At 43.3% G+C, this 12,262-nt stretch overlaps 1 protein-coding gene across 3 annotated transcripts in view; it reads left to right on the forward strand.

The window, feature by feature from the left end:
• LOC115299910 (S-adenosyl-L-methionine-dependent tRNA 4-demethylwyosine synthase) overlaps window positions 1-11,412 on the forward strand; it is a 214,967-nt gene extending 203,555 nt beyond the window's left edge. For 2 of the 3 annotated variants that reach the window (XM_029949457.1, XM_029949458.1), the window contains exon 16: window positions 10,298-11,069. In XM_029949457.1, coding sequence (XP_029805317.1) covers window positions 10,298-10,519 — 222 coding nt within the window. In that variant the 3' untranslated portion in view covers window positions 10,520-11,069. Of the gene's footprint in view, window positions 1-10,297; window positions 11,070-11,118 lie in introns of those variants that run through there. The other variant, XR_003912406.1, reaches the window with a different exon arrangement.
• Window positions 11,413-12,262: the final 850 nt, after the last annotated feature.

Consider the following 12,262-nt stretch of genomic DNA (forward strand, 5'->3'; position numbering starts at 1 on the left):
GAAAAGTGGAAGGTGATGGGGGGCACTAGCCCTTTATATCCCCTGGAAGTCACTGCAGCCGGAAGGGGAGGGGCTTACTGCTGTGGAGGGACGGGCACAATGACTGCCAAAAAAGAAAAAAAAAACCAGAAGGAGCAGACAACAGAGAACAGGTCCCCAGTGTTTGGAGGACAGGGTCTTTACTACCCACCCTGTCTCCTACAGGCTGCAGGCAAGCCGTCCCAAGAACAGGTCACACATGTCTGCTTTGCTGTGGGGGTGTGCCAGGGTGGATGGGTAGCTACTGCCATCCAAGTTGAAATGGGCTGAAATTAACCGCACTTCACACCATCCAAACTTTTCCTTGAAAGTTGCAAGCCTTCACTAGATTCCAGAGTTCCAAAATAGTTACATCAGACAGATTCTGCCAGTACCATTTTTGTCTGGGTGAGAAGGATTTTTTTTTAAGGTTTATTTATTTACTTAGGTAATCTCTCCACCCATTGTGGGGCTTGAACTCAAATCTTGAGATTAAGAGTTGCACGCTCTTCTGACTGAACCAGACAGGTGCCTTTTTAAGATTTTTATTAAAGATTTTATTTTTAAGTGATCTGTACATCCAGCGTGGGGCTTGAACTCATAACCCCGAGATCAAGAGTCATAAGTTCTACCAGCTGAGCCTGCTGGGTGGGAAGAAGGATTCCTGGTGCTTCTTCTACTCCACCATCTGCTCAGAATCTTGTACCCCTATATTTTCAGATTTATACTTAGTTTAACTCTAACGTTCATCAGCATCACTGTCCTCCTTCGGCACAATGCAAGGTTTTCCCAGTACTCTTGTGCAATTAATGCTTCTGCTGATGGATCCATGTGAATCCCAATTTCTTGGTTCCCATTGCTTCTTGCATCCATTGTTTCTGCCGGGTCTAATTTCCTTTTCGCTTACTGTAGTTAAACTCAGTCTTTGTTTCTCCTGAAACTTCTTTATTTTACTCTCTCTCGTGAGTAATAGATTATCAGAGTGGATAACTCTAAGTGAAGGTATTTCCTCCTACATTTTACAGAGATTATTCTGTTGTCTTCCAGCATCATTTTCTAGAACCATTCATCACTGATGAGCTGTCTGGGTGGCATTCCTTAGTTTGGTGTCTTCTGGTCAACTGAACAACCCAAAGCAGTTGTTAAGTTCACTTTGATAATGCTATGCATGTATTAATTCATTTAATTCTTATAAAAATATGATGAGTTATAAATAGTATTTTTCCTCATATTTTAACTTTGTTGTTGTTGTTGTTGTTGTTGTTGTTGTTTTGTGAGACACAGAGAGAGAGAGAGACAGAGCATGAGCAGGGGAGGGGCAGAGAGAGAAGGAGACATACAATCTGAAACAGGCTCCAGGCTCTGAGCAGGGCTCAAACCCACAAACCGCGAGATCATGACCTGAGCCGAAGTCGGATGCTTAACTGACTGAGCCACCCAGGTGCCCCCTTTTTCCTCATATTTTGAAGGAGAAACCTGAGGCTAAGAGAATACAAGCAGAGTTAGAATTCAATCCCAGATGTTTCAAAATACAAATCCTCCTTTGACTGTGACCTCATACTGTCTCTCAAATGCTACAGAGCAGTCACAAGATAGGGAAGCAGAGGCAGGTACCCCCTGAAAACCACGCAGAACCCCTCCCAGCCTGATGTGGGGCTCAAACCCACAAACTGTAAGATCATGACATGAGCTGAGATGAAGAGTTGGAACTTGGGGTGCCTGGGTGGCTCAGTCAATCAAGCATCTGGCTTCAGCTGAGGTCATGATCTCACGGTTCGTGAGAAGCCATCCACTGGACTCCTTCAAAGCCAACTCTCAGAACGTTTTTGCCAAATTTGAGGCCTTCTGCATAATCAGCGTTGGTCACGGAGGCCTCCCTCTTAGACATACAAACTTGCAGTCTAGACAGAGGGAAGGAAGAGACGTCACCTCCCTGAGCCCTCCTTTCTTGGAGTAGGAAGAGAATCACATGTCTCCGTTTAGGTTCTGTGCAGTGTTTTCCTAACAAAACCTACTGACAAAGTATTTTGTCTCCTGTGATACATGTGGAACGCATGCTCGTCAGAGGCCTGGCTGCCCCCAGTAATTACGTGCAGAGAAATGTCAGAGAAAACCGGCATTTTGGTGACATGGCTGAGAGGACTTAGCTCCATTTCAACAGAACTGTAGATTAAGATAGAAATCCCAGAAATTGAGTTTCCAGATTTAAAAGCTTTTTAATTGCACTTGGATATACCTAGAATTCAGTCTCATTGTTGTAGTTTTCCTTCTCAAAGTGGTTCCTTGGGCAGCAGCTGTTGCCATGCAAATTCTCCTTGTTACCAGCAAACCCAGAAAAAGGAGGGCAACTCTGCTCGGGGCTCCACTGTTGCAGGTGGTCAGGGGCGCTTGGAAGGCTGTGTGACCTGTGCCTCCTCTCACCCACGGAACAGACGGCGCAGCTATCACTAGGATAGTCGAGAACAAAATCCCTTACTCTGGGAGGTTCAAGGAGCAGTAGCACTCGCGTTGTGTGTTCCGGATCGCTAGCCTGAGGTTTCTCTCCTTCCGAGTTCACGTGCACCTCTGAGTGATGAGAGGGCCTGGCGCCCCCTCCTCCATGGCCTCCCTGGCACCTTCCCCAGGGTGGGTTTGTAGGTGTTACTGTGTGTTTGCAGGGCCAGACTTAGAAAATAGCTGATGCTGGGGTACCTGGGGGGTTCTATCAGTTAAGTTCTGACTCTTTTTTGTTTTTAATTTTTTAAAATGTTTTGTTTAGTTTTGAGAGAGAGAGAGTGAGAGAGAGAGAGAGAGGCAGCGCAAGCAGGGGAGGGTCAGAGAGAGAGGGAGACACAGAATCTGAAGCAGGCTCCAGGCTCTGAGCTGTCAGCACAGAGTCCGACGCGGGGCTTGAACCCACAAACCGTGAGATCATGACCTGAGCCGAAGCTGGACTCTTAACCGACTGAGCCACCCAGGCGCCCCAAGTTCCAACTCTTCATCTCAGCTCATGTCATGATCTTACAGTTTGTGGGTTTGAGCCCCACATCAGGCTCTGCACGGATAATGTATGTGGGAGCTGCCTGGGATTCCATCTCTCCCCCTCTCTCCTCCCCTCCCTCCCTTAATAAATAAATAAACATAAAAAAAAGAACCAACACTAAGATCATATAAGAGCCCTCCTCAGAAGTGTGAAAATTCAAACGAAATGTGGGAGTCTTTTTTGTTGTTAATGTTCTCTTTTATTTTTGTATTTTTCTACTTTATCCGCTGTATGTGATCTTTGAGTTCTGGCTATAATTTTACCTAAAGAAAGAGGCTGGTCTTTGCCCTCAGTTTCTAAGAGGTGATTTTCAAGCTCTTGGAGTGTCCTGTCTGGTCAGGGTGTCTTTATTTATCTGGGGGCCTAGGCTCACACGAGGTAGTCTACACTAGGCATGTGATTTAGAGTAGAGGCTTTGGGTCACACTATATTTGCTTGACCTTCAGAGGAGCTGGAAACTAAAGTCAACCACTCGGCAATCTAGGTGACTGAGCCCCAGGAAAGATTCTGGACCTCCAGGCTCAGGTGAGCTTCTTTGCTTGGCAGCGCTCCATGCCTATTCTCGCACATCATTGATGGGTGACATTAGCTCTGACCACTGCTCAAGTGACAAAGGACAACTGGAAGCTCCGGGCTTGGAACTTTCCTCAACTGTGTCCCATTTGCCTCTTCCTTAGGCTGATTTTCATCTGTGTCCTTATGCTGTAATAAACCGTACTGAGTATTAACAACATTCTGTGAATTCTGTGGGCCCTTCTAGTGAATGGTCAAACTGAAGGTCTTGGGAACCCCTACATTTACAATTGGTGGCAGAAGTGGGGTGGTCTGAGGGACTCCTGAACTTTGTTGTGGTATATCTGTTTTCAAAGCCCAGCCTCACCATTTCTCATTTTCTTATCCGAAAAAATAGTGGTAACTCTATTAGGGTTATTGTGATGGCTGAGTAAAGTGACAAATACAAAGCATCTGGAATGGGGCCTCACCTGTTACAGGCTTTTAGCAAAGGCTCTTTCCTACAGGTGCTGACAATTTGACTTTTCTGTGAGGAATACTACAGTAGCATGTGGAGGAATATTTCCAAAGATTATCCAATGATGATATTAATAAATGGGTCTTGACTTGCTCTTTTTCAACTCATGCAGGATTTCCTCCTTAGTTTTTAACTCTTAGATATGTAGAAATATGATGCCTTTGAATGATTAGAACTTCCCCACTAGTTACAGAGTATTTATCATCTAAAAGCTGGAATAACTTCAGCACAGCGTGATTGAGAGGCATGAGATTGACAGGCCAAGTGGTAAGAATTTTTGTCTGTAACATTTGGAGTTTGAAGTAGCTGTGGATATTCTATACAGACTTTCTGTGTGGAAGATACTGTGAAACTAATGGGAAGTCAGTTTTCATCCACAGAAAAAGAAGCAATGTGCTCACCTATTCTGTCTGGACTATTAGGAACCAGTTAAGATAATGGGAAGAATATCTTTCACTCTGGCAGTTTTATTTTTTTAATTATTATATTGCCAGAAGGGACAAAAGCTGTATAAATAAAACAGAACCAATCAAAGGCAGAGCAGGCTGACTTCAGAGGTCTGCATATAAATTTATGTTTCCCTGCGTTAGCCTTGGAACAGACAGACTCTATTATGCTGTACTTGGGTAGAGGAATAATTAATAGACAGCAGGCTCTCCTCAGTGTGCTCATTGTTTACACTCTCTGCTGAGGAAGGTTGTAGGATGCTGAGAATTTGGGATATACAGATATTTTCTGTAACTTTTTAGCTCGGTTAAGAGGGAGTTAACTTAGAAATATTATACTTGTATAAATCCAGGGGTGAGAAAAATCTCATTGCACTCCAAAATACTTGAAAGATACAGTGGTTATTAGTTCTGTTATTTTTCCAGTTTGACAGCTAACAGTGTGTGATTGTGTAATGACCACAGGCACTTGAACACCCACAAATGTGAATCGTGGCTCAACCCACTTACAGAGAGTGGGACCTTTGACAGATTTGTTGCTTAGCTTTCTTAGACTTTTGCCTTTTTTTTTCTTTTAACAGTTTTGTGGTTTTTTTTTTTTTTTTTTTTTTTGGAGAGGGAAGGAAGGTGGAAGAGGGAGAGAAAGGAAAGAGAGAGAACATGTGCTCACGTGAGTGGGGAGAGGCAGAGGGTGACAGAAGATCCCAAGCAGGCTCCACACTGTGAGCATAGCGCCCAATGCGGGGCTTGAACTCACGAACCATGAGATCATGACCTGAACCGAAACCAAGAGTCTGGCCACCCAGGTACCCCTATTTATTGTTTTAAGTAGACTCTACACCCATTGTGGGGCTTGAACTCACGAGTGACCAGGAGTCACACGCTGTACCGACTGAGCCACCCAGGTGCGCCCCACCCGTTTTAAAGATGGGCCTCCAGCCACGTAAGTTTTGTCAAGTGCGTCACACCAGCCAGAGAACCACAGAGTGTCCACTGCACAGTAGGGTGCTTCCTGAATAGCGGTTGCCTCCATCATTGTGCAGGTCTTCCCCTTTTCCCCACCCTATTTTGTTGGCTCGTGTTGTTAATAATGTACTCTTCCCTTGCTTCGATAGATTGGTCATTACTACTTTTAATTTTGTTTTTTAGTTTTATCAAAATTCTACATTGTTTAAGACGTCAGAGTTGATTACAGAATCCAGCAGCTCCTTGTATTTTCCTCAAACATACCTCCTTTCCCTCCTCTCAAGCAACTGCCACTTTCAACTTTTGGTTGATTATTTAGGTATTTGTCTTTACCTCTGTAAATAACGTACTTAATATTGCTGCTATTCACGTTTTTTCTTGTTGTCTCTTATACCGTGGAAGATGAGATGAAGCTCTCCTACCTTTGTTCATCACGGCCTTTCCTGTTCTCCCACCTCTGTGACGGATGTACATATACCATAGTTTTATGCATTGTGTGACCACACGAACACAGTCCACTGCTAAGCAGTGCAGTCTCCTGTGATTGCTCTTCATTTCCAGGATACGTTTTGCTTTCCTTGGAGTTATTATTTATCTTATTTTTTTGTCTAGACATCTGTATTCTTTAGCTGAATCAACTCTCAACCCCTCTGGCACCTGTGTCTCCTTTCAGACTTTCAGATGCATTGAGGTTCTATTATATTCATCTTTTTAAGGGAGTCTCTCCAGAGGCACATACTCACCCACCCACTGTGGGCACACAGCTGTCATAGTGGGACTTTCCTGAGTGCTCTCTTGTGTGGGATGTCTTGTTTGGGTGATCCCATGTCTCATCCAGTGGAACATCCTCCAGTAGATTCCTAAGGGGAGGTATGTGGGAGGTCCAATTGATTGAGATCTGAAACATTTAGAATGTTTTATTCTCCCTACCTACTTGATTGATAGTTTTGCTGGATATAGAATTCTAAGTTGCAGACCAACTCCTGTGCAATCAGAGTCACTGTCTTTGAGCTTTCAATGTGGTAGTTGAGAACTCGGAAGGCATTCTGATCCTTAATCCTTTGTAAATGACCATTTTTCCCTCGTTAGGACTTCCCCTTGTCCCCATTGTTTTGAAATTTCACTGAGATGTGCCTCAGTTGGTATGTCTGTTTTTATCCATTGTCTACCCCTTTAATATGGGAAACTCATGGCCTTCATTTCATAAAACTTTTTCGAATTATTTCACTGACGATTTCTTCCTTCCAATTTTTACTCCTTTCTTTCAGAAACTGGTATTATTTTTAAATTGGGTTTTTTTGAGCTAGTCCTTTAATTTTTTATTTCTGTTTTTGTTTTTGTTTTGTACTTTCCTGTTTTCTGTCTTTTTTACTTTACATTCTAGGAAATTCTCTTTAAGTTTTTTTTCTTACCTTTCCTGTGACTCTTTCATCTTTCCTCCAATAGTTTTAAAGTCTAAGGTTCTTTTCATTCTTTGAGTGTTTCTTTTTATAGGGTGACTTTTTTACGGTTACAGTATTGTCTCATTTCTCTGAGGTTGGTTGTTTTAGTTTAGTTGTTTGGGTTTTTATTTTATTTTGTTTGCTGTTTCCCCCTTGCCTAGCCTCTGTTTACTCTGTTACTCTTTTCTTTTGGTTTATTTTTAGTTCTCTTGTTAGGAGTTTTCTTCAGATGGTCACTAGTTGTCTGCTCATATTTAAGTGGGAGACTAAAAACATATTGAAAGTCCTAAGTGTGTGGACTTGGTGGGGTGGGGGACTGGGTGGCTCAGTAAGTTGGGCACCTGACTTCAGCTCAGGTCATGATCTCATAGTTTGTGTTTTCAAGCCCCATGTTAGGCTCTATGCTGACAGCTCAGAGGCTGGAATCTGCTTTAGATTCTGTGTCTTCCTCTCTTTCTGCTCCCATCCCCCTCATGCTGTGTCTCTCAAAAATGAATTAATGTTAAAAAAAAAAAAAGTGTGTGGACTGGGCTTGACTTTATCTTAGAGAAATCTAGTGGAGCCATATACTTAAGAAACCCAAACAGAACGTTAGTACATTTACGTATTTATTTTGAGAGAGAGAGAGAGAGAGAGAGAGAGAGCGTGCACATGAGTAGGGGAAGAGCAGAGAGAGAAGGTGAGAGAGAGAATCTCAAGTAGTCTCCTCACTGTCAGTGCAGAGCCTGATGCAGGGCTTGAACTCACAAACCAGGAGATCGTGACTTTGACCTGAGTCAAAGATGCTCAACTGACTGAGCCACCCAGGTGCTCCTATAATTATTGTTTTAAATGTCTGTGATGGGGCCAAGTCCATAGTTGGCACTCTGTAACTGTTATAGGAGGGAAGGATAAAAGGTAGCCATCATTATTGGCCCCATTTTACTGTCATACACAGTAATGACACGTTTACTACTACGCTAGCTGGAGTGTTACCCCACTTCTAGTAAGGTGTGAGTATTGTGCCTCCTACAGGAATACACTGTGAAAACAGCGCATAGTATTCCACGGAGCCAATAGCAAAATTCCATTCTGTCAAGACATCAGTAGAACAGGTATAAATTTGCCTCATCGTGTGGTCTTCTAGTTGTGTTAAGAGGTATAGAGGAAGACGCTTGGCTACTGTATATCCTGAGCCAACATAGATTGTAAGTCAGATATATTCACAAAGCCAGCAGTTTTGATGTGGGATAGAGTGAGCTAGGGGAGGTAGCCACAGAAGCAATTCTAATATGTTGTTAGCCAAGTTCAGGGTAGTGAGGTCCTGTGGCAGGTGAACTGTTGTAGTTTAAAGTTATTTAGGAAGACTTCCCAGAGCAAGAGGTGTTTATTGGGGGACCTGAGGCATAAGTAGGTGTTGGTCATGCAGTGGGAGTAAGATAGGAATCGCATGACAAGGGGGTTAGCCCGTGGGGAGTCCCCAGATGGAGGTTTAGTATTTAGGCTGCAGGTTCTAGACACTAGGGCTCTATTCTGTTGTAGGCACGGTAATCCCAGCATCTCTGTCTGCAGAATTTGGAAGCCGTCAAAACTGGCATCAGAAGATCAGAGAGGACCATTGCTGAGTCCCAGAAGTGAGGGCCTGTGTTAGGGTGGCATCAGCCCGATAGAAATGCTGCTGAAGGGGGCGTCTGTGGGGCTCAGTCGGTTAAGCCTCCGACCCTTGGTTTCAACTCAGGTCATGATCTCATGGTTCATGAGTTGAGCCCCACATTGGGATCTGTGCTGACAGCATAAAGCCTGCTTGGGGCTCTCTCTCTCCTTCTCTCTTCCCCTCCCCTGCCTTCTCTTTCTCAAAATAAAGAAATACATTTAAAAAATAACAAAAAATTTTTATGAAAGAAATGCTGCTAAGGAAGAATCCGTGGGGCCTGACGTCTTCTGGATGTGAGGGGCCAGGGACGGGGGGACCCCTTTGACTCTGGAGTTCTGAGGCTCAGTACTCAGGGATGATGGACTGTTTTCCTGAGCAGCAGAGAACTTTTGAGAGCAGTCTGTCTTGGGAGGGAAAATGATGGGGAGATGTGGATTTTGTGTCTTGGGTTGTAGAGTTCAGAGGGGCCCTTGGGGCACCATTTCAAAGAATGGTCTTATTAGAAGAAAATTTCTCATGATTCATAGGTAGACTACACTTTTCCATTATTTGATAATTTTTGTCCACTAGAAACCTCTTAGCTGTTGGGTAAAAAAAAATCAGGTGTCCTGGAAATTCATCATATTTTAATTGTGTTCTGAATCTAGCAAACTATACATTTTCCATATTTTTCTCAGCTAGCCCCCAAAATTGTTACTTCCCTTGATTTATAGTCAGAGTTTTAGAGAAGATAGCAGCTTAAGAAAATGATTTGTCCGTTTATAAATCAGGTATCAGTGTATTATCTGTTTACACAAATGAGTGCCAAATAGATACTTTGAGTCAAAAGCCTTCACAGGTCAATTAGTAATTCCTTCAGAGCTTCGTCAGTTTATTTCCTGTTTCCTTCATTCCTGGTCATTATTCGACAGGGACTTTTGAGAAGCAATTTTCTTAAAAGAGTACAAATTGGATTATTCCCTTTTATTAAATTGAAATTCTTAACAGGGCTTTCTGCTAATGAAATCTTGTATCCTCGTTAGGTTAAACAGGCCAGTTTGAGTCATTTCGTTGGCATTTCAGAATTAGAAGTCATTGATTAAAAGCCTCACTAGTAACTCCAAGCCAAGTCTAATAATAAAATGGATTCCACTAGGTGCTACTAACACAACCCAGAAAATTCGTACCAAATCAAAAGTGTCAACAACAGGAATTACAATTAGCTTGTTCATTAACACATGATAGTGCCAAAAAAATGTAATTAACCTTCTTTTAGTGAGACTGCTGACGAAAAACTTGACTGTCAATTCCAGGGTGTATTTGTTTTTCTTCTCAAATTTTTATTTAAATTCTCGTTAGTTCATATACAGTGCAGTACTGAATTCAGTGATTGATCTCTTACTTACAACACCCAGTGCCCATCACAAGTGCCCTCCTTAATGCCCATCACCCAGCTAGCCCATCCCCCTCCACCACCTCCCTCCATTGACCCTCAGTTTGTCCTCTGTCGTTAAGAGTCTCTGTGGTTTGTTCAGGATATCTTCTGTATTCAGCCGGGCCTTCGGGGTCCAGCCTGGCAGCAGTCCTGGGGGGAAAAAACTCATTCTGCTTTGATACAGAACCATATCTGGAGCATGGAAGAATTTTCTTTCCCTTGACAGGAAGAAAAGAGATGAGGCTGATTTTTGAACGTTTAAAGTATTTATTTGATATTTTTAAGGATGTTTGGGCTTCCGACCTGACTGCGCTTTTTCTTCCCAGTTTAAGATTGATGGAGAATGGTGGACGTGGATTGATTATAACCGCTTCCAGGAGCTCGTGCAGGAATATGAAGATAGCGGTGGAGCCACAGATTTCAGCGCCAAGGATTATATGGCCAAAACCCCTCACTGGGCATTATTTGGTGCCAGTGAAAGAGGCTTTGATCCCAAGGATACCAGATATCAGAGAAAGAACAAATCAAAGGATATTTCCGGATGTTGAGATTATCTGACTATATTAGGGTACTGACGGACAAGAACTCCCGGCCCTGGAAGGTTCTCACCCTCCATTGTGGTTTTTCCAAGGACACGTTACATGATTTGTGTTTCACATAGGGGAGGCTGGAAGGCTGCACACAGGGATGCAAGTCCCGTCCCGGTTAGGGGAGGTGGCATCCACACTCTGAGTGCCTGGGGCTCAGCCTTGCATTTCTTTTCAGAGCTCAGTCCCTTTTCTGATTTTACTTCCGAGAGGAGCATCACTGCGGGGGAAGTACACAGCCATTAGAATTTAACGGCTGGTGTTTGAATTATAACTTGTGAGGCTCCCAAGAACACTGTTCCTGAGGGTGTTGTAAGGGATGAACCCCGCGCGGGCTGTTGGCCTTTGTGGGCTGTATTACCCCAAGGTAAGTAGATCTGCTGCCTCCAAGACCTCCATCCCTTCTGTTGATCTTAACATAACACCTCCCAAAAGTAATTTAAGTTGTCACAATTCTCAATTATTTTTAAATACTGCATAGATTAAAGTTTCGCTTAGTACCAACCCTTTATGAACTTGCATTGGATCTGAATGTCCTGGATCTCACTCCGTTCTTCCAGATTGCCATGGAAGGTATTAGTGGGCTGCACCAGTGTGAAAGTGCTCTTCTGGAAGAATCACCCTTATGATGTCATCAATTAGTCTCACAGGCAAACTTTGAGTGCGGTTTGCTTTTTGTTCAAAAAGTCATTGGTCAGGCCCCTGGCCTTGTATCCAGAACTTCTTTTCCCTCTTAGAGCCCCGGCTACTGGACACAAACTGTTCTTCAGGTTCAAGTTTTTTCTAATCAAAAACATTGACTACCCAATAGTTTGTTTTAAAATATCATAGTTATTTTTTAAAAATTCCTTTACCTAAAGTTTTAATTAATAAAATCTTTTGGAAAGACTAGAGTTGTCTTCTGAGTGTTTATTTTAAAGATGCTTCTAGGGGTGCCTGAGTGGCTCAGTCAGTTAAGGGTACAACTTCAGCTCAGGTCATGATCTCATGGTTCATGAGTTTGAGCCCCCATGTCGGGTTCTGTGCTGACAGCTCAGAGCCTGGGGCCTGTTTCAGATTCTGTGTTTCCCTCTCTCTGTGTTCCTCCCCCTCTCTTACTCTGTCTGTCTCTCTCAAAAATAAAGATTAGGGGCGCCTGGGTGGCTCAGTCAGTTAAGCATCTGTGGCTCCGGTCATGATCTCATAGTCTGTGGGTTCAAGCCCTGCATCGGGCTCCTTGCTGACAGCTCAGAGCCTGGAGCCTGCTTCAGATTCTGTGTCTCCCTCTCTCTCTGCCCCTCCCCCACTTGCTCTCTGCTCTGTCTCTCAAAATAAAATAAAGACATTAAAAAAATAAATAAATAAAGATTTAAAAAATTAAAAAAAAAAAAAGGCTTCTAGTCCCATGGTTCTAAATCCTATCAAATCGACCTCCTCCTCTTTACCAACTGTCTTGTCACACCCTCCGTTTTCTGCTAAAGTAAAATTCATACATAATGTAGCCTCCCTACTCAAAACTAGGCTCTAATTATTTCTAAGTGGTAGAGTCAGAACACTTCTCTCTGCTGAGACGTGAGGGGGAGAGTTGCCGAGTATCACAGAAATCCTTTGTCCTTTCTTGAAGCTGCCTCATCTTCAGGCTGATGTTTGGTCTCCTGCTCTGGTGACTTATGAGACAGGAGTGGTGCAGGTCAGCGAGGGAAGGTCTCACTGAAACCCAGTCAG

The sequence above is a fragment of the Suricata suricatta genome, chromosome 8 (genome assembly GCF_006229205.1).
Source record: "Suricata suricatta isolate VVHF042 chromosome 8, meerkat_22Aug2017_6uvM2_HiC, whole genome shotgun sequence".
Taxonomy (NCBI): Eukaryota; Metazoa; Chordata; class Mammalia; order Carnivora; family Herpestidae; genus Suricata; species Suricata suricatta.